This window comes from Phoenix dactylifera, chromosome 1 (genome assembly GCF_051530095.1).
Source record: "Phoenix dactylifera cultivar Ajwa chromosome 1, Ajwa_hap1_PhDact_Kaust_v1.1, whole genome shotgun sequence".
Lineage (NCBI taxonomy): Eukaryota > Viridiplantae > Streptophyta > Magnoliopsida > Arecales > Arecaceae > Phoenix > Phoenix dactylifera.
Window position 1 is genome coordinate 75429761 of NC_143190.1, and position 23925 is coordinate 75453685.

General features: G+C 50.3%; 2 protein-coding genes across 2 annotated transcripts; both read right to left on the bottom strand.

Annotated features, from left to right (window-relative positions):
* Window positions 1-1386: 1386 nt before the first annotated feature.
* Window positions 1387-5658, bottom strand: LOC103722904 (aspartate-glutamate racemase family). The gene is made up of 2 exons (XM_008813632.5): window positions 3389-5658; window positions 1387-1912 (listed from the first exon to the last, which is right to left on the bottom strand). The coding sequence occupies exons 1-2, from the start codon at window positions 4106-4108 to the stop codon at window positions 1628-1630; spliced, it is 1005 nt and encodes a 334-aa protein (XP_008811854.1). The 5' UTR covers window positions 4109-5658; the 3' UTR covers window positions 1387-1627.
* Window positions 5659-5800: 142 nt separating this feature from the next.
* Window positions 5801-10286, bottom strand: LOC103722905 (tail fiber). The gene is made up of 3 exons (XM_008813633.5): window positions 10126-10286; window positions 6458-6689; window positions 5801-6363 (listed from the first exon to the last, which is right to left on the bottom strand). The coding sequence occupies exons 1-3, from the start codon at window positions 10224-10226 to the stop codon at window positions 6067-6069; spliced, it is 630 nt and encodes a 209-aa protein (XP_008811855.1). The 5' UTR covers window positions 10227-10286; the 3' UTR covers window positions 5801-6066.
* Between the last annotated feature and the right edge of the window lie 13639 nt (window positions 10287-23925).

Consider the following 23925-nt stretch of genomic DNA (forward strand, 5'->3'; position numbering starts at 1 on the left):
TGCATGAGAGCATCTTCCGTGGTTCTTGCATAATTCGTACGCTATTATTACCCATCATCTTTAATTAGTAGTCATTTAAGGCAAAATTGGAATCTAAAATTAAAGCAGATTTCTTGAAGTCTAGTCTTTGCTTAGATCGCTTTGATAACTTTTTAGCTTTCATCTGAATACGCCTGCGAAGCACGAGCAGCATATAAATGAGGCTTCATTCCACATTGTGGAAATCGACGGCACCCGGTTGCATTGCCAGTTGTCATCGCCTTAATATGAACGTTATTACTCTCTCTCTGTCTCTCTCTGTTTTTTTTACTGGGCGAGCATTGTTGGAGTGACGACTCTTCCAAGGACAAGTATTTGGTGACCTTTCCAAATGATTGATTGGTTTAATGTTTGGCTTAGATTTTCACATGTATGAATAAGATGCTCTAAGTTTGAAACTTTGAATATATTATAATGCATAAAGCAGCCACCAATAACACGGACGCTTTTGTTCCAGGAAATGGATCGGTTGCAGGTATCACATTTGGTTTCATATATTCATGAGGACGTGTCATATATGATATAGTTTGAGCAGCAGGAAGCGATCTATATATATGCAAGTTTCTCTCGTCTCCCAATCGGTATCAGCGAATAATAGGCTACTATTCGGAATTCCTTTTCGCTCCTAGCTAGTGATGCGTGACGCATTTACATCCAACGAAGAAAACAATTTGGACGCGGAACCTGTGATTCCATCCAAGTTCACGAATTACTGACAAATTGCAAAACCCCACTCCAAACCGATTAAGATGAGATGATATGGCTTCCATGCGGCGATCGAGGGTCGGAGGATAGCGGCCGGCCATGAAGAAGGTGGAATTGGATATTGCCCGGCACATGGCTGGTGGCGACACTTGGCTACATTCGAGCTTGCAAGTCCTACCGAATCTCTCTCTCTCTCTCTCTCTCTCTCTCTCTCTCTCTCTCTTTCGAGTTTGATGCCCTTCCTCGGTTCTATGCGCGATTTGGACAGAGAACAAGAGGTATGACGGGTGCCGGTGAACTTTAATTGGTTGCGCAAAAGAAAGTAAGGTTTCTTGGCTCCTGGCATGAGGGGGCAATAATAGATCCTACTTTGTCATCGGCACATGTGGCATGAATAGCACTGACCCTGGTAACGCGGAAACTTGTCGAGTGCCAAGAGAAGAAGAGATTGACATCGCAGGTTGCTGGAGCTGCAAGGCTGTACTCGAGGAAGAGGGTGAAGGAAGGGCTCCGACATCCAAGAAGAGTCTGCTTCATCGTAAAACAGGATCGGACACTGGCCAGAAACCAGATTAAAGCAAACGATCAAAATTATCTGGCATTTTTTCTGGAAAACTGGATCCACTAGTCAGGACTTTGGGATGATGATAAAAAAAAGATTTCAGCATTATGCAACAACATATGATGATTGATAAAATTTGTGCCATCAAGGAAGCATATCACCATGATGGTGTATGCAGGCCAACCTGACTACACACACACACACACTCTCGATGCTATCGTAACATACAAATTTCTGTGATGATATCCGTCCCATATGCAGCAATACATAACAATATATTTATAAAGATAATACAAGTTCCAACCTCCCCCACCAAGGGGGCTATTGTTCATTGTTTGCCCTTGAATCAGCCCACCGTATTGTGGCTCTAACCAATGCATCCATAGGATCTATGCATTTCTTCAGGAGCGGGTCGTCCCGAGGCAAGAGTCCTTGCATATCATCGGAGGCGAGGATGATGGTGCTGACTGCCCGCACCAGGAGAACTTGGAGTGCTATCCTCAGGAGATTTCTCGCGCCTTCCACATCCTTCCTGTGAAATGCCCCCACAGCAGGAATAACGGTGTGCTCCATGGTCTCCTTATCTGGTAATAGAACTTCAAATCCCTGCTCAAGATCACAGCAGAACTCGGATGAATTTTTTTTTTTTCATCTTACATCGTCGCTGAATTAGGTGAGAGTGTAGCTGGCAGAAGCATGCTGCAGCTTTCCTCGAACAAAAAAGGTTGAACTACTCGTGCATAGCTAACTGTGACCACCCAAGATAAAATTCAAGTTGGGTGGAAAAGACGAAGAAGTAAGAGTCGCCGAATGAAAAGGTGAAAAGAGAAATCAGATGCCCAAGGGGGCCGCAATGATAAGGAAAAGCAAGGTCAGCTAAGCAAAAAATCCTTTATAGCCAAGCAAGTGCTCCCAGAAAGGGAGGGGGGAATCTCTCCTCTCAACAGCCATTTCCAGTTTAAACATTTCAATCCAACTCTAAAGTTTCCTGTCCAACACATCCTTCTCAAATCATTCACATAGCACCGGATCTGGTTCAAGTTGCAAGTGGTAATATTTTGTGACTCGCATACAGGGGAACATGACCCAAACTGTCTCGGAAGACTTGGAAAAAGAATGAGCCAAGACTTTGGCAGCATAGAACTCTAATCGCATCTCTTCTTCTGCCAATGATAAGCTAATCAATTTTGAGAAGCGTTCTCTGTACGCAAGCTAATTCATTTGAAGAGAACTTCTACGCAACCAGAGATATATACAGAGACTTTACCATTGGTTCACCTACAGATTTTTAGACCTAGTGGATTAAAGACATACATAGATTTCAAAACTTAGGAATACATCCGTGCATGCAAGATGCTAATTAAATCATGCAAAACAGAAACCCCAAAAAGAGATAACGGTGCCTAGTAACATTGGTGTGCGGAAGTCACAAAATTTAGCAGCAGTTTCTAAGGGAGATTAACATGACAGCTATATCTGGGGGCACTCCTTTTTGTAGAATGTGATGGCTAAACGCCTTGAGCAAAAGGGATTGAGAATGCTCTTTCTTGTTGGGTATTTAGGCTCCTTAGTGTTGCTCGAAGGATACCATATCTCTCGTTCATGGTCGCTATCATATTGAGTTTTACATGCAGTTTGTATGAGTGTACCCTACAATTGCTTGCACTAGAGAAATATCAGAAGAGAGATGCTGCCAGAAGAGAAGCATGGTTGTTTCCTTATTTATAAGAAAAAAGAGGTCCATATTATGTCACACATTATTAAGACAGAAGAAGATGTATTTGGCCCTAACTCTAGAGGATGGAAATATTAATGACAAGAGGAAGAAACAATCAGCATTGAAAAAGACAAATGCGAAACGCTAGGTTCAGCCATGTCCGTATCATTATCTTGGGTGCATCCTTTTGTTCTTGTTCTTTCTTTTTCTCTTTTTTCCTTCGTTACAATATTGGGAGGCCTTACTCACTCAAGGGGTCGGTCCAATAATTCGAGGTAAGATGACGCTTGTCATTTTCCTTGTGCTTCTTTAAGCATTCCAAGATTCCTATGGGGGTGGAGAAAGATTAAAGGGAGGTTGCTTACCTGGTTTTGGAGTTTCTCCGTATAGAAGCTAGCGGTCGATAAGGCATCTGTGTCAAGAACTCCTATACGCAGATTGCTTCCAGCTTCCACCGGCTTCAGGTTTGCTGCCTCGAGTTCCTCGGCAACACATTCACCGACATGAAGGAAGGGCACCGAGCAGCCCTCGGAAATTTCCTCATGCCACGAGCTCGAGATATGACATGGCATGACTATGCAACGAGCTCCGGAGCTCTCCAAAAAGATCCTCTTGCGGCGTAGGTTCTCCACGACGGAAGCATGATCGATTCGCAGATCGGTGTTCCTTGAAGCGGGGGACAGAAAGGAAGTCCTTTTACGGGAAGAGAGTTCTCTGCTCAGGACGGGGTCGCTGCAAGCGATGAAAGGGAGACCTGCCCCTCCATCTCCCGAACTCCACGCGACGAGCTTCTCTAAGAAGCCGACGGTGGAAACAGCCGAGACGCCTCCTATGACACCAACCGTGTTGGGAAGGGCCAGGACGGGACTCTCGGACCCACTTCCCCAACGAGAGGAAGCTGGCGTGGAACTCCTAGAATCAGAGAGGTCGTCACCCCCATCGGTTTGCAGCAGAACCGATGACGGTTTGGGACAGCGGACGGAGCTGGAAGGCCAGGCTTTGGGACGGCCCATCCTGTGCCTGGCTACTCCATGATCCACGAGACGAATCGGGAAACTAGACATCGTCGTGCTCCCATCAAGCATCGCGCCTCGCCTCTGATTGCGTGCGTCTCTACGATTTTCTTACAGTCTTTGCGGTACCCAAAGATCCGATTCGAGTTTTCGATCGCAAGATCTGATTTCAAGTGCAGATTTCAACGACTCTAGGAAGTATTAGGTCGTTTAAGGAATTCCAGGACTTACAGCGAGAACGCTTCTTATCTCCCCTCTAGCCAAACCTTCTGAAGCACAGATCCCCCGGAAAAGAAGACTCGCACCTTCTCAGTTTGTCCGATGAGGTACGAAGCCGCTTCCAGGATCTGCCGAATGATCGCACGAGGGACAAAACAAAGAAGAAAAAAAGACAGAAATCTAGCCTTGCGGCGGAAAAAAAAAAAATCCGCGATCAAGATTTGATTTTTCTTTTATGAAAGTACGCAAGGGATGAGCTGAAAAGAGACACATCCCCTCGCTTCAAGATGAAGAAAGGAGGCACAGAGGAATCTCAATAATGTAAGTTCTCTAACTCTATCTATCATCCACCACCAGAAGAATCCAAAAGAAACAGCAGAAATAGGAAAAAGATTGGACGTTACAGCAACATTATCATCCCCTCACCTTCTCCAGTCGTCGCTCATGCCGTCTGTCGGCCTGACATTGGATTCTCGGGAGGTGACAACAATGACAGTTGATGGAACAAGATTCTCTTCTATCTATCTCGCCCCCCACTCCCCAAATGATGGCTGCAGTAAATCCCTTCCCTTCCCTTCCGGTTCTGAAGTTTTATTAAGAGCTCGCCCTCGCGCCGCGTTTAACGTTTGCCGGTAGATTTTGTAGAAAACAGCAGCACGGCGGCCCGCTGCCTGTTGGCATGAGTTGGATGTCCGACACTGGATCTATCATTAATGCGAGTTCCCACTCGTGGGGCCACGTTCAGTACATCGGCAGAGAACCCCTTGTTCGCCTCCCTTCGTATAATACACGGTATTTGATGCTCTCCTACGACAAAAACCAAGATGTCTCCCATGTGACCATAAGCTTGATTGCAAGGGATTTCTGGTCGCCCCATTGTAAGATCGGTAATCGGTAAGGTATCCACCGGGAGAGAAATTTTTATGGCCAGATTCACCTTTGACCTAGGGATGAAACACAGATTCACCATGGACCTGGGATGAAATCCACCTAATAATTCCTACCCCTCCCCTCCAGGGTCCATGCATCAGCGAGAAGTGGGGAAAAACGATCCTGTGCGTACATTATCCTATATCGGACACCCATATCATATTTTTATCTTATCTTCTGACTTGAAGGGTAGAATTTATATGAGTTTCAAGTCGAACAGTACCAGCGGAGTTCGAGATGAACTGCAAGATGCAATCCATAACTTGAGGCTGAGGCAGTGCATGGCACCCCGTAAGACCACCATGCTAAATTATCAGTCAAGATGAAGCCTGCAATGCACAATAATGGACTTGATCTTGCATTCCATGCATTTCCCATTTGCCTCCAAATCATTCATTCTCCAACATATAATAGGGATCTTCAATCACCACCAGATTTAAACTAGGCTGCGGCAGTGTTTAACAAGCAAAAAAGGGGGAAAATTTTGATCTGCTGTAAAGTCTATTTCAGCAGAGCTAGAAACCAAGAGACCGAGTGCAGCAAAAAATCATTATTTCCTGCATCAGTTTGAACCGAATTGGATTGCCAATCACATTCGTGCTCGCTTCTCAGAAATGATGATAGTTAACTGCTTGCCCCAAAAGCCGACATATTCTCACTGTAACCTGTGTACATACTACAAGCACCGAGTTTAAATACTGAACATCACACTGAATTTTTTTGCTACTTCCTATGTCATAAATAGCATACTATTACAGCACTGTAACGAGTTCTAAAATTGGCTTCTTGCCAAACAAAATCAAAATAATCTGATGCAATCGAGCAAAAGCCATTCTTCCCATTTTTTCTGATGGAAGAACCCATTCTTCCCCGTGCATCATCTATTTCAGTTTCGACTTGGCCGAGCTCTTCAGTGGCTTGGCGACGGGTGCAGCCTGACCATTTCTGACTTCCTTCTTCACATTGTACCTTATAGATGAAAAGGCACATACTAGTGCAACCACAATTGTTGGGTAGACATAAACAGCTTTTGTTGGATCAGTGTTTGCTGGTTTCCCAAGAATCCCTTCCTTTACAAGGCCCCAGACAACCAAGAGAGTCCCAAACAAGGTCATTCTCCCAGGATTTATGAGACCTACGAGGGCACCTGCAACGGAGAAGTAGCTTCCAGCAAGAACCTGGCAAGGTAACAGACAAATTCAGCTATTTTCTGTAGCCAAAATTCAAATTGCATATGTTAATGGAATACAGGAATCGCACATATCAACAAACCTCTAGGCGCTGAAGATCAACTACTGCTGAAGCATTTTTAGCCTCTGTCAGGTTGTACATGTGAAGCAAATTGTCCCAGCTTGGGAAGGTCATGTTTCTGAGGAGACCATTCACTATAGCTCCGGGGTAGAGGAGAGCCTTCACAATAAATGGAGGAAATACTTCATTTGCAATTAATTGTGAAGATGTCACTTGTATTGGCGTTGTACACATCCCTGATCTGCATGGGACCCTGAAAGGGCCAAAAAAACAAATTGAAGTCCAATCATCACATCTTATGCTTATTCAACCATTCAAAGTTCTAGCAAAGTCAGGATTATTACAAAAGTAAGATACCATTGCGTTCCCATGTCTGAAATCAAAGAGTCACTTTCTAAGGGGATTTTTCTGCCAACCTGTTCTCAATACAAAAATGCCTGTGCCATCTTTCTTGCAACTATCCTACTTTTTTTTTTATTAACCTTCATATGCATTCATGAGTTAAAAATTGAAATTCATGCTGGACAGAGGCTGCAAACAGATTAGATACGGATCGGGTATCAACATATCCATATTCATAACTATTTGTATTTAGTGAATATGGATGCAGATATAGAAATCAATCAGATATAAAAATTCATATTATATTTGCTTTAAACGGATATAGATATACATTAGATATTGAAAGTATGGATGAATACGGATATAAGTCAGATAGTTAATCTCTTTATCACCACCACATAAAGAAATCACTGAATGGAAAGTAAATTAAGTCAATAACATGTTAATATGGCCACTTATTTCTTTGAAAAGTTCATGGGTGCTATTTAGGATTAAATAGGATTACAAATAGAACCAGATGTTTGGATACAGGCTGTACAGTTGTCTTTCTATATCCGCATCCTTTTTTTTTTATGGATATCGATACGAATATGAATAATAATTGCATGCCCAAATTTATAAGCTTATCCAAGTAGATTTGGATATGGGAACGGATCTAGAGTGCTATCGCCCGGTCCACTTTCACCCCTATGCTGGACGACTCCTTTTTTTCTTTTTCTTTTTCCAATAATATTGCCATGAAAATAACATCTTCTGGCCCAACAATGATTCATCAGATATAAGCAGCAGTAACAACAAAATAGAATTCAGAGAGTGAAACATTCAAAATAAGCTTGCTGGGTCTGAACTTTAGAATTGACAGCAGAATGGGAAAATCAGCATTAGTTGGGGAATTTTTCAGATCTATTCAAAAATTGAACAAGGTAAATTACATAGCAATCAGTGCATGATCCAGTTCAGCATTTGATGAGACTCTCAGGCAAATGGTTTTCTTATATTCAATCATAGAAAAAGGAAAAAAACAAAAAGTTGTTTAATCAAATTTAACAAAGTAGATTTCAAATAATACTCAAAGCAAATTTAAACTCAGATTCCATCAAATGCAGACTTGATTACTAGGATTTCCTAATATACATACAGGACAAGATATGGAGGTATGAGATGGCAGTTGTACATGTAGGGATGCAAAATAGGTGGAAAGAAAACTCTGTCAGAGTACTCATAAAGATTGAGAGCAAATTGTACAGCATATGTAGAGGTTCAGGGCATGCTATACAGGCGTCACAACACTCATTGAGCACAAGAGTGAATTAATGACAGTCATGTAGTTGATTCTCCCATCATAGAGGAGCATAACTCACATCCAGTAACACAACATAGAGCATCCTATAGCTTTTATCTACATATATTTACTAGTGATATAAAACATTATATAAAGAAAACACCAGGAATCAACAAAAAATGAAAATAAAATAAAAACAATTAACATCTGATCCATTTGGAACTCTTTAAGCCAGACTTACTTTCAGATTCATGATTCAACACACCCAACCTTTAATCATATTTCTAAACTTCCATCAAGATATATCCTTTATATGACATTTGGATTTGGTTGATCAAAACAACAAGCTCAATGGACACCAGGTATTAGGTTTACTCGGACAAGGTGTCATTAAGTCTTATTTTTTTCCATAGTCCAGGATCATTTATTAACTCAAAACATTTAGCAAACTGACCTTACTATATCTAGTAGTGTTTGAATTGTCCTCTTTTTTCCATGCAGAACAAATCTGAAGACTTTGTAAAAGGTGAAGTAAGACAGCATATCTGAATGCATAGTGAGTTTTAGTTCAAAATTCTAAAGCTTATCTTTCACAGTCAGTCAACCTCTTTCAAGTAGAATAGAGTCCCAACTCCCATTAGCAGATCTGGATCATCACTAAGACGAAAGGGACACCACCGTGCCCCTAAATAGGGTGATTTTGGGGTTCTTTGAACGCAGCGAGGTCCTCTGCTTTCAAGATTCTATCAAAAGTCCTCTATTTTATTATTTTAATTTCTATTGCTGAGGTTCAAGTACAATGAACTGAAGGAGGGTATACCCTCTCTCTCTCAAGATATTGATTTCTCCTCAGAGTTTGGGTATTTGATCGATCTACTTACTTCTATTATATCAATACTAATTACTACTGTTGGAATCATTATTCTTGCCTGATCAAGAAAAGCAAGCAAAGAAGCAGCAGGATACGGAATATGAAGGGGCTGGAGGTAGAGCCAATGACCAATTGAATAGTTAAAGACTACAGCATTAAGCCCGAAATCATGCTCTTGCCAGTGGCATAGATTGTATATACTCTCGCCGATTAAGGCAAATTCTGCGCTATATATATATATGTCAACTCTGGATCAGATAGCTCAGCAAAAAAAAAAAAGAAGGAAAAAACAATGTATTTGATAGCAAAAAAAGGCCAATATCTACGAAGCATGTGCATTTTTTGTGAGAAAAGAAGTAATTGGATAACAGAAGGGCTACATGACGAATTTGTGGTTGGAGTCACCATGACGAATTTGTGGTTGTAGTCACCAAGATAGAGCTGTCAAGGTTCTATCCTGTTAACATGAAGAAGACGTAATTCAGTGTTTTTATTCGATACCTAAATTTATCTGCGGAACGAAGAGGAGAAATGGTATGCTGATAGTTGTAAAAGTTGATATACTCCAAATAACCGATCAATAAATCGGGGGAAGCGCTTCACTTCCTCCATTTCCACACAAGAGGAAAAAATATATAAATACTGAAGAGGAGCCGTGCCTAAGAGCATTTCAGATGAGCATGTGAAGATCTGGTTCGCTTCTGAGGCATGCTCGAACACAAATGGGTCTAAATGTTCTAGGACGGAGGCAGCAGATCCATTTCAAAGAAAATGACAAAGATCGAGCAGCTACGAGGAAAAAAAAAAAAGTTACAGGGACGTCTAGGGCTTAGATTCAAATCTCTGAGATGTTAGTGGTAGGTCACGGCAGCAAAATTCCCCGATCTGGTCTTAAGATGCATCCATTCATCACCAGATTTTGACAATCTGACTGCTTCAAAGAGATGATAGTTGCACGAGGGGTGGAGTGATCAGGCCCAGTATATATATATATATATATATATATATATATATATAAATCTTACTACATGCCAGATTTCTTGAGAAATTTTGTGGTGGTTTCCACGGTAAAGGAGATTAAGAACAGAGCCCGGTTTTAAAATTAAAAGAAAAGGAAGCAAAAAAACAAGAAGAAGAAGAAAAGAAAAGATGATGATCAGATTGATTTTGAGCAGGGATTGATTTGATGAATACCTGAACAGAGGGATTTGGAAGATGATGAGGACGAAATATACGCGAGAGGCGATGTAGGCGATTCTGCTGCTTGTCCACCCCGTCTTCGCTGAAGGTGCCATGATTCGAGAGACAGGAAAGAGGAGGAAAAACCCACCTACACCTCGAGATGGACAAGGACGTGTTTTTATTTTATTTTTTTTTCCGCTGTAAACGGGCCTGGGTTCCGATCGGATCCGACTAACTATATAGATCCGAATCCAGTACAGAGGAAGACCTGAGTCACAGTGAATTTGATTTTGACTTGGGGTTCGTAAAGTAGCATTGTAAATTAGGTTTAGCTTAATCTCCCTTGAAAAAAAAAATCTAGCCCTAGGTGAAATTATTGGTCCGATCAAGTCCACCAGTCTAACCACAAAAGGACACACAAATACGTTACTATTGCTCGTCTTTTGTGCACAGATTTTTATGGTTGGAATAATCCACCGTTGAGCTAATAAATCTGATCCAACCAATGATAACTCATCTTACAGTGACATCATCAAGGCAATTATCAAGCTATCAGAAAACCAACTTTCATTCCCTATTATAAGTAAATAAAAGAGCTCAAATTTGGGCTAAACCTATAGGGCTCGTTTGGTTCGCGGGAAAAGAAGGAGGGAAAGTGTGGTCAACGGAAAAGTAATGAGATGCCTCTTGTTTGGTTGGAGTTTTCAAAGGAGAGAGAAGAAAAAGTAGTATTCCCATGGGAATGTGATTCCCACATTTCATGGGAAAGTCTTTCCCATGAGAAACATGGGAAAGTTACTTTTCCATGAGGCGGGAATCACTCCATTTTTACTTTTTTCCAAAAAGTCCCTTCAGCATTAAAGAAGCATTAAAGAGGCATTAAAAACTTAATTTTTATTAAGGGCATAATAGGAATTATATATAACTTTCCTAGGAAAGTAGATGGCCAACCAAACATAAGCATCTTGGAAATTTGTCACTTTTCCATGGTCAACCAAACATGCCAAAAGTACTTTCCTAGGCATCCTCTTCCTAGGAATTTGTTTCCCAGGAATCATATTCCTAGGAAGGAAAATGCTTCCCGCGAACCAAACGAGCCCATAGTGAATATTTTGGGGGCATCCAATTCGCGCGATTAAGAGCATTATGGTTGCTAACAAAACGTGCTCAGCTAAATCCTCGATGCAGAGGTAAAAGTCAACCTTTGGCTTCCCTCCTAACCTTATCCGTAACTAACACTGGACTTGTGCCCCATGCAATTCCTGATTAGCATGCCGTGTCAAATAACTGGGTTTCTGAGAGACTTGGAATCTCCTCGAATTCTCAAGTCTTGATATGCTAATTGTTGGGGGGAATAAAGTTTCCCCCCAAATGACATAAATGCCCCTAAGAAGCCGTACAACCTCCGACCCCGGACAGCCGAAGTCAGCGTCCGACCTCGGAACGCTCGGCCACAAGACGACCGACCCCGAAACCTCCGACCTAAGAGAAACCCCGATGTCCGAGGACCGTACTCTAACACCCCTCCGGCATTTATTGCGCATGGCCGCTGTAATCTTCCGGCACACTCAACAATAAATGCGGATCCCCGGCTTACTCCACCATTAATGCGGATCTCCGGCTTACTCCATAATAAATGCGGATCTCCGACTTACTCCACAATAAATGCGCGTGGCTCCTGACATCTACGGATCCCCAGCTCTCCACGGCAAATCGACCCAGCAGGGTCTAGTCGACTATGATAAGTCTCTGATCTCGGCCATACCGCCGACATCAGTGCAATGATTCGCCTGACCGAGCGCCGACCTGAACAACATGCCAAGCCGTACTACGGCCTCGCTCTGTTACATCACAGGTAAACCGACCCCCGCATATAAAAGGGAGCCTTGGCCTCTCAAGAGGGGATTGGAACATTCATACACCCAAAAATCACTGTTTATCTCCCTCTCCCCACTATTTGCCCCCTCCCTGACTTGAGCGTCGGAGGGCCGGCGCCGGAGAACCCGGCCACCGGTTCGTGTGCAGGCACCCGGACGGAGGACGCCGCCAGCCAACGGATCGCCGCCCCGCTGCGAGGACCTGCTGTTCCTTCTCTCCGACCGCCCCGGACGGAGGACGCCGCCCGCCGACAGACCGCCGCCCCGCCGTGAGGACTAACAGTCGCTCCCTCTCCTCGACCGAAGATTGCCCCCGGGTCCAATTTCCAGCAACAGTTGGCGCTAGAGGAAGGGCCCGAGTAGCAGTCATGAAGTTGAGAAGTAAGGGAGCCTCTAACGTCTCCCGGCGTCCCCCGCAAAGTCCTGGACACTCCGTCCAGAATTCTCCAACTCCGGCTGACCCAGCTCCTCAGGTCCAGCCGGAACAGTTCAATGCCCTGGCACAGCAAGTCCAGGCCCTGGCCGCCGCCGTTCAGGGCCTGCGGCGCGTGGAAGCTTTACCGGCACTTCCCCCGCAGGCCCAGGCCCCGCCGGAGTGTCTCCCCAACGGCCCGGTTCTCCCCAGCCAAAATTTGCATGGCTCCTCCAGAGCCAACAATGGAGAACGAGCTTCTCCCCGGAGAGAGTTACCGGGAGAAGGTTTCGACCGGAGACCCCAACTTTCTGAGGTGGAGTCAGCCCTGGATCACCGTGAGCTGGCGCAAACCACAGCGACAATCCCACGAGTGGGGGAGCTCGACCGAAAAGTCGAGCATCTGGAGCGCCAGATTGCGGCACTCCACAGCAAGAAGGCAAGACAGGAAGGGGACTTTGAGTTCACTACTAAGTCCCCCTTCTCCCGCCAGATCGAGGACGAGCCAGTTCCCGCGAGGTTCAAAATGCCTCAGGTGGAGCCCTACAGCGGAATCACCGACCCCCTCGACCACTTGGAGAGTTATCGGGCCCTCATGGCCCTACAAGGGTCCTCGGAGGCCATACTCTGCAAGGCCTTCCCAGCAACCCTCCGAGGGACCGCTCGGCTTTGGTTCTCTGGTCTGAAGCCGAACACGGTGTCCTCTTTTGAGCAGCTCGGCAGGCAGTTCGCCACCAACTTTGCTGCCAGCCGGCGCCAGCGACGGACATCAGACTCCCTCCTGGACATCAAGCAGAAGGAGGGGGAGTCCCTCAAAGAGTACCTGGACCGCTTTACCGCCGCCACATGGGAGGTTCGTGAGCTAGACCAGTCGATAGCCATGTCGGCTCTGAAGACTGGGGTCCGCTCCTACCGATTCCTCTTCTCCATCGAGAAGAGCTTCCCGGCCGACTTCACCGAAATGCTGGCCCGAGCCCGGAAGTACGCCAAGGCCGAGGAGGCAGTCGCCTCCAGGCGGGGGGCAATCGAGCCCACCTCGAAGAAGCGGAAGAAGCGCCGCGAGGAGCGCGGTCGACAAAGGAGCCGGTCTCCCCGCCGAGAGAAGAATCTCCCCAGACTGAGAAGCCCGCCCCGTCAGCAGGGGCGACCTCAGCAGAGGACACCTCCTCGTCCGAGGTCTCCACCACGGCCCCGGACGTACCAGGCGAGGTACGAGAACTATACACCCGTCAATGCTCCTCGGGCCGAGATCCTGATGGAAATTGAGGGTCGGGACTTCTTCCGACCCCCGCCTCCTATGCGAGACACGGGATTTCCCCAAAATTCCAGGAAGTACTGCCGCTTCCACCGAGATCGCGGGCACGACACGGAGGACTGCTTCCAACTCCGGGACGAGATAGAAGCGCTCATCAGACGGGGAGTACTCAACCGGTTCGTGAGGAACCGACATGAGGAAAGGAGGCCGGCGGAGAATGTCGCACCAACCGAAAATCCTGGCGGCAACAGGCCTATCGCCGACACCATCAACATGATTGGGCGGACCTCGGCAGGAACAGCCGCCCAGGGAGCACCCCCGAAGCGCCCACGCACTGATGAAGTCATCTCGTTCTCGGACGAGGACTTAGAAGGGGTCGAGACCCCTCACGATGACGCTGTGGTCATCTCAATGATTGTAAATAGGTTTGATGTAAAGTGTGTCCTAGTTGACAATGGAAGCTCAGCCAACATTTTGTACTACCATGCCTACCAAAAAATGGGGTTGACAGAAGGACACCTCCGGAGAATCAATGCCCCGCTGGTCGGGTTTACCGGAGATGCGGTCCCGGTTGAAGGTGAGGCTAGCTTCCTTGTCACAGTTGGCCTCGCCCCCCGGGAGAGCACTGTGAGGATGGACTTCCTGGTGGTCCGTCTGCCCTCGGTCTACAACGCCATCCTTGGGCGCCCAGGGTTAAACGCCCTTCGAGCCGTGGTTTCAACTCGCCATTTGCTCATGCGGTTCCCCACCGGCCAAGGAGTGGGCGAGGTCCGCGGAGACCAACTGGTCGCCAAGCAATGCTACATGGCGGCCCACACAGTAAAGCAACCAGCCGAGGCACCAGACCGCCCGATGGGCCCTTCACTGCCCATAGAAACCCTCGATGCGAGGGACACCCTCTGGAAGAAGCAAGTAGAGCCCGGTGAGCTCCTTATTCAAATCCCACTACAAGAAAATTTTTCCGAGCTAACCGTGCAGGTTGGCTCCGGCCTCGGCGCCCATGAGAGGAATCGCCTCGTCAGCTTCCTGCGGGACAACGCTGACGTCTTCGCCTGGTCGCCCGCGGACGTGCCAGGAATTGACCCCGAGGTCATGGTCCACCGACTCCAGGTGAGGCCAACCAGCAGGCCTGTAAAGCAGAAGAAAAGAGGCTCCGCCCCTGAGCGACAACGAGCTGCGGCCGAGGAGGTGGACAAACTCCTCGGAGCCGGCTTCATCCGGGAGGTCTCCTACCCGGATTGGCTCGCCAACGTAGTCCTCGTAAAGAAGGCCAACGGAAAATGGCGTATGTGCGTGGACTACACCGACCTGAACAAGGCCTGCCCAAAAGACAGCTTCCCTCTCCCGAGCATCGACCAGCTCGTCGACTCCACTTCAGGACACCAACTGCTAACTTTTATGGACGCCTTTTCAGGATACAACCAAATCCGAATGGCGCCAGAAGACGAGGAGATGACGGCCTTCATCACCGACAAGGGCACCTACTGCTACAAGGTGATGCCCTTTGGCCTGAAAAACGCTGGGGCCACCTATCAGAGACTGGTCAGCCAAATCTTTAAAGACCAGATCGGCCGGAACATGGAAGTCTATGTGGACGACATGCTGGTAAAGAGCCAAGCGGCGGAACACCACATAGCCGATCTCAACGAGACATTCGCCAAGCTCAGAAAATACTAAATGAAACTCAATCCGGCGAAGTGCGCGTTCGGAGTCACCTCGGGCAAGTTCCTGGGTTTCATAGTGACCCAACGCGGAATTGAAGCCAACCCGGAGAAAATCCGGGCACTGCAAGAGATGTCGCCTCCAAAGACAGTTAAGGAGGTGCAGCGGCTCGCGGGGCGGGTAGCCGCCCTGGGAAGGTTTGTTTCTCGATCAGCCGAGCGTTGCCTCCCCTTCTTCAAGAGCCTCAAACGGCCGAAAGACTTCCGGTGGACAGAAGAATGCCAGCAAGCCTTTGAAGAGCTTCGGAGCCTTCTGGCCTCTCCCCCGCTGCTCGCCAAGCCCCAGAAGGGCGAAATTCTTTACTTATATCTGGCCGTCTCCCCAGCTGCAGTAAGCTCGGTCCTCGTCCGGGAAGAAGACAAGCTCCAAAAGCCGGTCTATTACACCAGCCGGGTTCTCAGGGATGCTGAGACCCGATATTCTAAACTTGAGAAGACCATCTTCGCTCTCATCATCTCGGCTCGGAGACTCAGGCCTTACTTCCAAGCCCACACGATAGCTATATTAACCGACCAGCCTATGAAGCAGATATTGCAGAGGTCGGATCGTGCGGGGAGGATCGCCAAATGGGCGGTCGAGCTCGGGGAATTCGACCTAGAATATCGGCCCAGGCCGGCTATCAAAGCTCAGATACTCGCCGACTTCATCGTGGAGTGCACCCTTCCGGACGACCCCGAGCCGCCATCTGAGTCCGTGGAGGAGACCCCGAAGCAGCCATGGGTCCTGCACTCGGATGGGTCTTCGACCCCGGGGGGCAGCGGGGCCGGACTTATCCTCACCAGTCCAGATGGAGTGGTGGCCGAGCAAGCTCTGCGCCTCGAGTTCCCGGCCTCGAACAATGAGGCCGAGTATGAGGCTCTCATCGCCGGGCTCAAGCTGGCGAAAGAACTAAAAGTGGGAGACCTGACGGCCTTCAGCGACTCCCAGCTGGTGGTGAACCAGGTCCAAGGAGATTTTGAAGCTAAAGAGCCATCCATGCAAAAGTATCTCCAAAAGGTGCGGGAACTCACATCTGCCCTGAATTCTTTCAATATTCAGTATATTCCCAGAGCGGAAAACCTCAGGGCAGACCAGCTATCCAAACTGGCCACCTCCCGCATGAGCGAGCTTCCCAAGGGAACAGCGCTCGAGTATCTTCGGGTCCCCAGCACGGAGGAACCCGAGCCCACTATGTGCATCGACTCCGAGCCAAGCTGGATCGACGGGCTCGTCTGCTATCTTCAGGACGGAACTCTACCTCATGACGAGATGGAGGCTCGCCGAATCAAGCGCCAGGCTCCCCGGTATGTCTTGTACGAGAATAAACTCTATCGACAATCATTTACTTCTCCCCTTCCCAGATGCCTCCGTCCCTCCGAGGCGGACTACGCCCTCCGAGAGGTCCATGAAGGGATCTGCGGAAATCACCTGGGGGGTCGAGCCTTGGCCCATAAGATCCTGCAGCAGGGATACTACTGGCCCACACTCCAGAAGGACGCAACAGATTTCGTCCGCAAGTGCGATCGGTGCCAACGAAACGCCAATATCCAGCGCCGACCTTCAGCTCTGCTGACCTCTATCATCGCCCCCTGGCCGTTTGCCCAATGGGGGATCGACATCCTGGGGCCCTTTCCCCTGGCCACCGGACAGAGAAAGTTCCTGGTCGTCTCCATCGACTACTTCACCAAATGGGTCGAGGCCGAACCTGTTGCCCGGATCACCGAGCAAAAGATGCGGGACTTCGTGTGGAAGTCTATAATCTGCCGATTCGGACTACCCCGTATCCTTATATCTGACAATGGTCGACAATTTGACAATGTTCATTTCAGGAAGTTTTGCTCTGAGCTCGGCATTGATCATCGCTTCACCTCGGTTGCCCATCCCCAGACAAACGGGGAAACTGAGGTAACTAACCGAACTATTTTGCAGGGACTCAAAGCTAGGCTTGATCGGTCCAAAGGACAGTGGGTCGAGGACTTGTACAATGTCCTTTGGGCGTACCGGACCACGTTCCGACTGCCCACGGGAGAGACCCCCTTCAACCTAGCATACGGCACTGAGGCCGTCATCCCATTGGAAATCGGCTTGCCTTCTCCGAGGGTGGAGCATTACGACCCCGATACCAATTCCTCCCAGCTCAGGAGCAATTTGGACCTCGTCGAAGAGACAAGAGAGGTCGCCCGGGTGCGCATGGCGAGATATCAACAGCGAACGGCCCAATACTACAACTCCAGAGTTAAGCCCAAGCTCTTCAAAGTAGGGGACCTCGTCCTCAGGAAAGCCGAGGCTTCTCAACCAACCGAGCAAGGAAAGCTCGCCCCAAACTGGGAAGGACCGTATCAAATCGCCCGGGTACAACGGCCAGGGGCGTACAAATTGAAGTCCCTGGAAGGGACTCTGATCCCACGAAGCTGGAACTCCGAGAATTTACGAATGTACTACCAGTGAAACCCCAAGGGGTTCAAGATAATCAGGATAATGGACTCAGCTCCTTTTTCTGCAAATATTTCTCTCATTTTGATGACTGTAATCCTCTTCTAATATTGGGTCGTCTGTGATCCTCAGATCTCCCGGCCAAAATCGGGATACCTCGAGGCTCGACCGTAGAGTCCCAAACTCCCTCGACCTCGGGAAGAATCGCAGGACGGTGAAACGTCGACTGGTGCAAGATTCCTCGACTAAGGTCGAGATGCTCCGAGTGTCGACAGTGCGTGCCCAGACCCCTCGACACTTCGGGAAGACGGGGTAGTACCTTCGCAGTCCCCCGTGGCGCTCGACACCAACAACGGGGTAGTACCTTCACGGCCCCCCGTAGCGCCTCCTCGACTAAGGTCAGGATGCCCCGAGGGTCGACCGTAGAGAACCAGACTCCCTCGACCTCGGGAAGGCGCCGTGAGGGGTGGAAAGGGTGGCTCCACCCGGGGCGCCACAAAGTGGACCCCCGGGAGCGGTCGACGATCCCCGATCCCCGAAGCGAGCGATCCCTCGACTAAGGTCGGGATGCCCCGAGAGTCGACCGTAGAGAACCAGACTCCCTCGACCTCGAAAAGCGTCGCCGGTCGGTAGAGCGTGCCCAGACCAGCCGACCTGACGAACGATCCCTCGACTAAGGTCGGGATGCCCCGAGGGTCGACCGTAGAGAACCAGACTCCCTCGACCTCGGGAAGGCGCCGTGAGGGGTGGAAAGGGTGGCTCCACCCGGGGCGCCACAAAGTGGACCCCCGGGAGCGGTCGACGATCCCCGATCCCCGAAGCGAGCGATCCCTCGACTAAGGTCGGGATGCCCCGAGGGTCGACCGTAGAGAACCAGACTCCCTCGACCTCGGGAAGCGTCGCCGGTCGGTAGAGCGTGCCCAGACCAGCCGACCTGACGAACGATCCCTCGACTAAGGTCGGGATGCCCCGAGGGTCGACCGTAGAGAACCAGACTCCCTCGACCTCGGGAAGGCGCCGTGAGGGGTAGAAAGGGTGGCTCCACCCGGGGCGCCACAAAGTGGACCCCCGGGAGCGGTCGACGATCCCCAATCCCCGAAGCGAGCGATCCCTCGACTAAGGTCGGGATGCCCCGAGGGTCGACCGTAGAAAACCAGACTCCCTCGACCTCGGGAAGCGTCGCCGGTCGGTAGAGCATGCCCAGACCAGCCGACCTGACGAACGATCCCTCGACTAAGGTCGGAATGCCCCGAGGGTCGACCGTAGAGAACCAGACTCCCTCGACCTCGGGAGGTATCACAGGTCAGCAAAGCGTCCACGAACCCGCCGACCTGACGTGAGATCCCTCGACCAAGGTTGAGGCGCTCCGAGGTCCGACCATAGGGTCTTAAGCCCCCTCGATCTCAAAAAGGGCTACAAATCAACAGAGCCTCCCCAGATCCTCTCAACTCCGGCAGGAGTCGCCGGGTCCATGGGAAGCCCGAGCCCCTTTTACAAGTCAAAAATGACTCCGAAGGTCGACGAGGAAGGGAAGCGACCTACTCCACCATGCGAAGCATGACCCCGAGAATGCAAGAGGTACATCCAACTAGACGCCCTCCTTGTCAAATTTTATCTACATATTGCCGAGCGGGATCTCGTCCAATGTTGGAGTCTTATTTTGCCCCAAAGCCGGGCTTCTTTGCTGGGTCGGCTTAAGACCGACCTCCCAACCTCATTATGCCTGCTCTGTTCGTCAAGTCTCCGCAATCCGTACTAAGGCTTCATAAAGTAGGGCCCAACTCGGCTCTTCTAAGTAAACTCCGACGTCCAGCTGAGAAAGTGGTCCCGGCCACGAATGTACCAGCCAAGCACAGGTACCAAGGCAATCTTTGGGAATCCCAGCCTTGTTCACCGAAATCTCGGCAGGGTCCGAGAACGATAACTATGAAAACCTTCGGCAATAACTTGTTTATTAGCCCGCGCTCCCTATGAGAGGTTCGGAGTTGAGTTCGGAAACCCGACTAAACTCCCCGAATAGCGGCACGAATAGACCTATTCCGGTCCCACTTGAAGGGCTTAGGCCCGACCTCGGTGCCTTAAGATTTTCCTAAAGGCCAAACGTGGCAACTCCCACGACTCTAAGATCCGAGTTATAAGACTTAGAGAAATTTTCTAGAAACCTAAGCTCGGAGCTCCCTTTGGTCGAGACGACTGGAATCCGAGAAGGCTAAGATATAGCCAGGGAAAAGGGCAGCTTCGTTAAGTAGCCCAAAGATTAAAATACGAAGTTAGAGGTCGTCGAGGCGGTTAGCTAAGGTTCTAGCCTCATCCACGACAACAGAGGGAAAGATGAACACAGAATGACAAAAACATTTCTTCATTAACAAAGGGCCGGAAGGCCAATTACAAAATTGGAAGTCGGCCACTCAAGGGCCGACCCCAGATACAATGAAAAATAAAAGAAAAATATGCTTAAGTCCTAAGCGGCGGGAGCCACATCCGGGGGGTCATCCGGCACATTGATGACCTCATGATCTTCCTCCGGAACAGGCTCGGGGCCGGGAGCAGGAGCTTCGGGCGCCGCCTCCGGGACAGCGTCGATCTCGGCCGCCGGAGCCGCCTCCATGACACCGTCCGCCTCGGCTACCCCCGTCGAAGGCTCGGCGGGGTCCTGCTTGTATATTCCCGCCTCGGACGTCAGGATGGCAGGAAGGGCTTGCACGTCGGACCCCCAGCCCCGGTCCTCCCTCGGACGGACCGTCGAGAAGTCGTACTGAGGGCAGTACCGACGCACCTGCTCCCGGAAGTTCTCGAAGCCTCGAAGGAAACCGTCGACCGTCTCCTCCTCCAACATGTCGCGGAACTCTTGCGACTCTTTGAAGAGTTCCACACCATGCTCGGCTCGTTCGAGGGCCCTCCTCTCCCGGGCCTCAAGTTGCCCGAGTCGGAGGCGCAAGACCCCCTCCTCATACTCGAGGGCCGCGACCCTGGCCTGGACCTCCCCTAAGCGCGCCTCCGTGCCGCGCATGGTTGCCCTGGTCAGGGCATGAGCCGCCTTCTCCTCCTCGAGCGCCCCCACCATGGCAAGGCGCTCAGCCTCGGTGGCTGTCCACCGAGCCTCGGCCGCGGCCAACGCCGCCTCCAGCTCGGCGACTCTTTTCTTGGCCGGCTCCAGTTGCTGGCCGAGCTGTTGAACTTCTTCCCGATACCCATGGGTGATGAACGCCATGGTGTCGAGCTCGAGAATATGCTGAAAAGAAAGAAACGAGGGTATTGTGAGTTGAAAAGCACATATGTACGCTAAAAACTCGGAGAAATTAAGAAGGAAGCTTACCCGGGCGGTGTTGCAGTAAGCACTGCCGACGACCTCCTCCAGCGAAATACCCCGGAACACGGCCCGGTCCGCTGGAAGCACCGCACGCCACAACATGGAGCGTGCGACCTCGGCATCTTGAAAGGCCGAGCGCCCCTTGGGAATAGAAGAGTCCGGCTCGACCGACTCTTCTCGGAAAGCCCGGGAAGAGCTCGGCACGATCGAACCCGAGGTCCCGGAGCCGCTCGCCTCGGTGCCTCGGGTAAGCCCGGGTCCTGGCTGCTGCGGCCGGACCACGGACGGCTCCCCCCGCTGGGAAAGGGGGGTAGGGCAAGGAGGGGCCGACGGGCCCGCATCACCAACAACCCGCTCCCGCCTCGGGTCGGCTGCAGGGGCCCCCGCCTCGGGGCCACTCGTCCCGGCCGACGAAGAAGCGCCGTCCGTCCTCGCCCTCTTCCGAGGCTGGGGCACAGCACCCCCGGCCTCGGCCTCTCGCCTCAGGCGAGAGAAAAGTGATGTGTTGCTGGTCGGCATGCGTGGAATATCTGAAATCAAGAATTTTGTTAAGAGTCAGACCAGTGACCGTAAAGACGGAGAACAAGAAATAAATAAATAGAATAATGCAACCGCCCTTACCCTCGGGGCGCGCCGAGCTCAGACCCACGCTCGCCAGGGCGTCCTCCTGCAGGAGCTCGGTCAGGTCGTTGCCCCTCCCGAGGGTTCGCAAAGAGTCCAGGGTCCTCAGCTCCCTCCCCGTGGGCTCGGAGAGTTTGTTGAGGGCCTTCAGCCGAGGGTGTCCCCACCTTGGCTCGAACCCCCAAGGCGCCGCAGACGCCAGAAAAAAAAACTTCCTCTTCCACTCGTGAATCGAGGAAGGGGCGCCCCGGAAGAGTGACATACCGCCCCGAAAGGCGAAATATAACCACCCTACGTCCGCCGGGTTTTTCTTTAACAGAAAACACCGGCGAAAAAGGCCTACCGAAATCGGGATCCCGTGCCCGAGGCACAGAGATAAAAACCCGATTATGGTCCTCCATGAGTTCGGAGCCAACTGCGCCGGGACGAGCTGGTACTCGGCCAGCAAGTTGCTCACGAACTCATGGGCGGAAAAACGCAGGCCCGCCCAAAGTGTCTCGCGGTAAACCGCGATCCGACCTGGGGGCGGCTGCGTCACCCTGTCTTCCGGCCCTGCGGTTTCAAGGCGAAACCCGGGCTGGAAGAAGAAACGGGAGTGGATTAACTCCAGCTCCTCTTCCGACAGACTCGACCCAACCTCTTCGGGACCGGAACCCATTCTCATGGAAGAGTGGAGCAAAAGTTAAGAGTAGAAAATGGAAGTTGACGAGGAGGAGAAAAGAGGAAACCCTAGTGAAAACAGGAAGAAAACCTACTGGACATTGCCGGAAATCGCTCCGGGCACCACCAGCAAGATTCAGCTGAGGGAGGAAGCAGGGGGGAAAGACGACGAAAATAAGAGGCAGCCAAACAAGACCTTTAGGGTAGACTCGTGGGGTTTATATAGACCCCCCTGACGGCCCAGATCGACGGGGTCGGTTCCCATCCCCCCGACCGGGTTGCGCCACGTGTCGACCTCGGAAGCCGAGGCACCGTATTCACTCCGGTTTAATAAATCGGATACGAAATCGAAGCGTTGTCCCATCGGATCTCGGGGCCTCATCATGGGTCCACAGAATCAAATCGTCTTGAGGAACGAGCGGACGTAACCCCCGCTCCCCTCGTTTAATAAGATATGGGACACGTGGAGCCCCGATGAGGCCTCCACTTCTTTGGAATTATGATCCAGTAACATGAAATCGAAAGCGTCCGACCTCGGGTCGCGCCGCGTGTCCGTTTCAAACCCCGTAACGGCACACTCATTAATGAGCCAGAAACGTCGATTACGGAATCGAGACACCGCCTCGACGAGCTCGAGGTCCCCCATCATTAATCCGCCGTAAAATGATCCTGGCGATTCAAGAAGCATGATGATACGAGCTCCATCATTAGCTCACCGAATAAAGCAGCCTCGAGACGCCAAAGGGCGCATATCTCACCATGAAAGCTCCGAAAAGCACAAGGGGGCGGGCGAGACCTTCCCCCCAACCTTAGTGACAGACTTTACTTTCCACGTCCGAGCCCCACAAGCCGCTCGAACTCGGAAGTCGGGGGGTAGTGTTGGGGGGAATAAAGTTTCCCCCCAAATGACATAAATGCCCCTAAGAAGCCGTACAACCTCCGACCCCGGACAGCCGAAGTCAGCGTCCGACCTCGGAACGCTCGGCCACAAGACGACCGACCCCGAAACCTCCGACCTAAGAGAAACCCCGATGTCCGAGGACCGTACTCTAACACTCCTCCGGCATTTATTGCACATGGCCGCTGTAATCTTCCGGCACACTCAACAATAAATGCGGATCTCCGGCTTACTCCACCATTAATGCGGATCTCCGGCTTACTCCATAATAAATGCGGATCTCCGACTTACTCCACAATAAATGCGCGTGGCTCCTGACATCTACGGATCCCCAGCTCTCCACGGCAAATCGACCCAGCAGGGTCTAGTCGACTATGATAAGTCTCTGATCTCGGCCATACCGCCGACATCAGTGCAATGATTCGCCTGACCGAGCGCCGACCTGAACAACATGCCAAGCCGTACTACGGCCTCGCCCTGTTACATCACAGGTAAACCGACCCCCGCATATAAAAGGGAGCCTTGGCCTCTCAAGAGGGGATTGGAACATTCATACACCCAAAAATCACTGTTTATCTCCCTCTCCCCACTATTTGCCCCCTCCCTGACTTGAGCGTCGGAGGGCCGGCGCCGGAGAACCCGGCC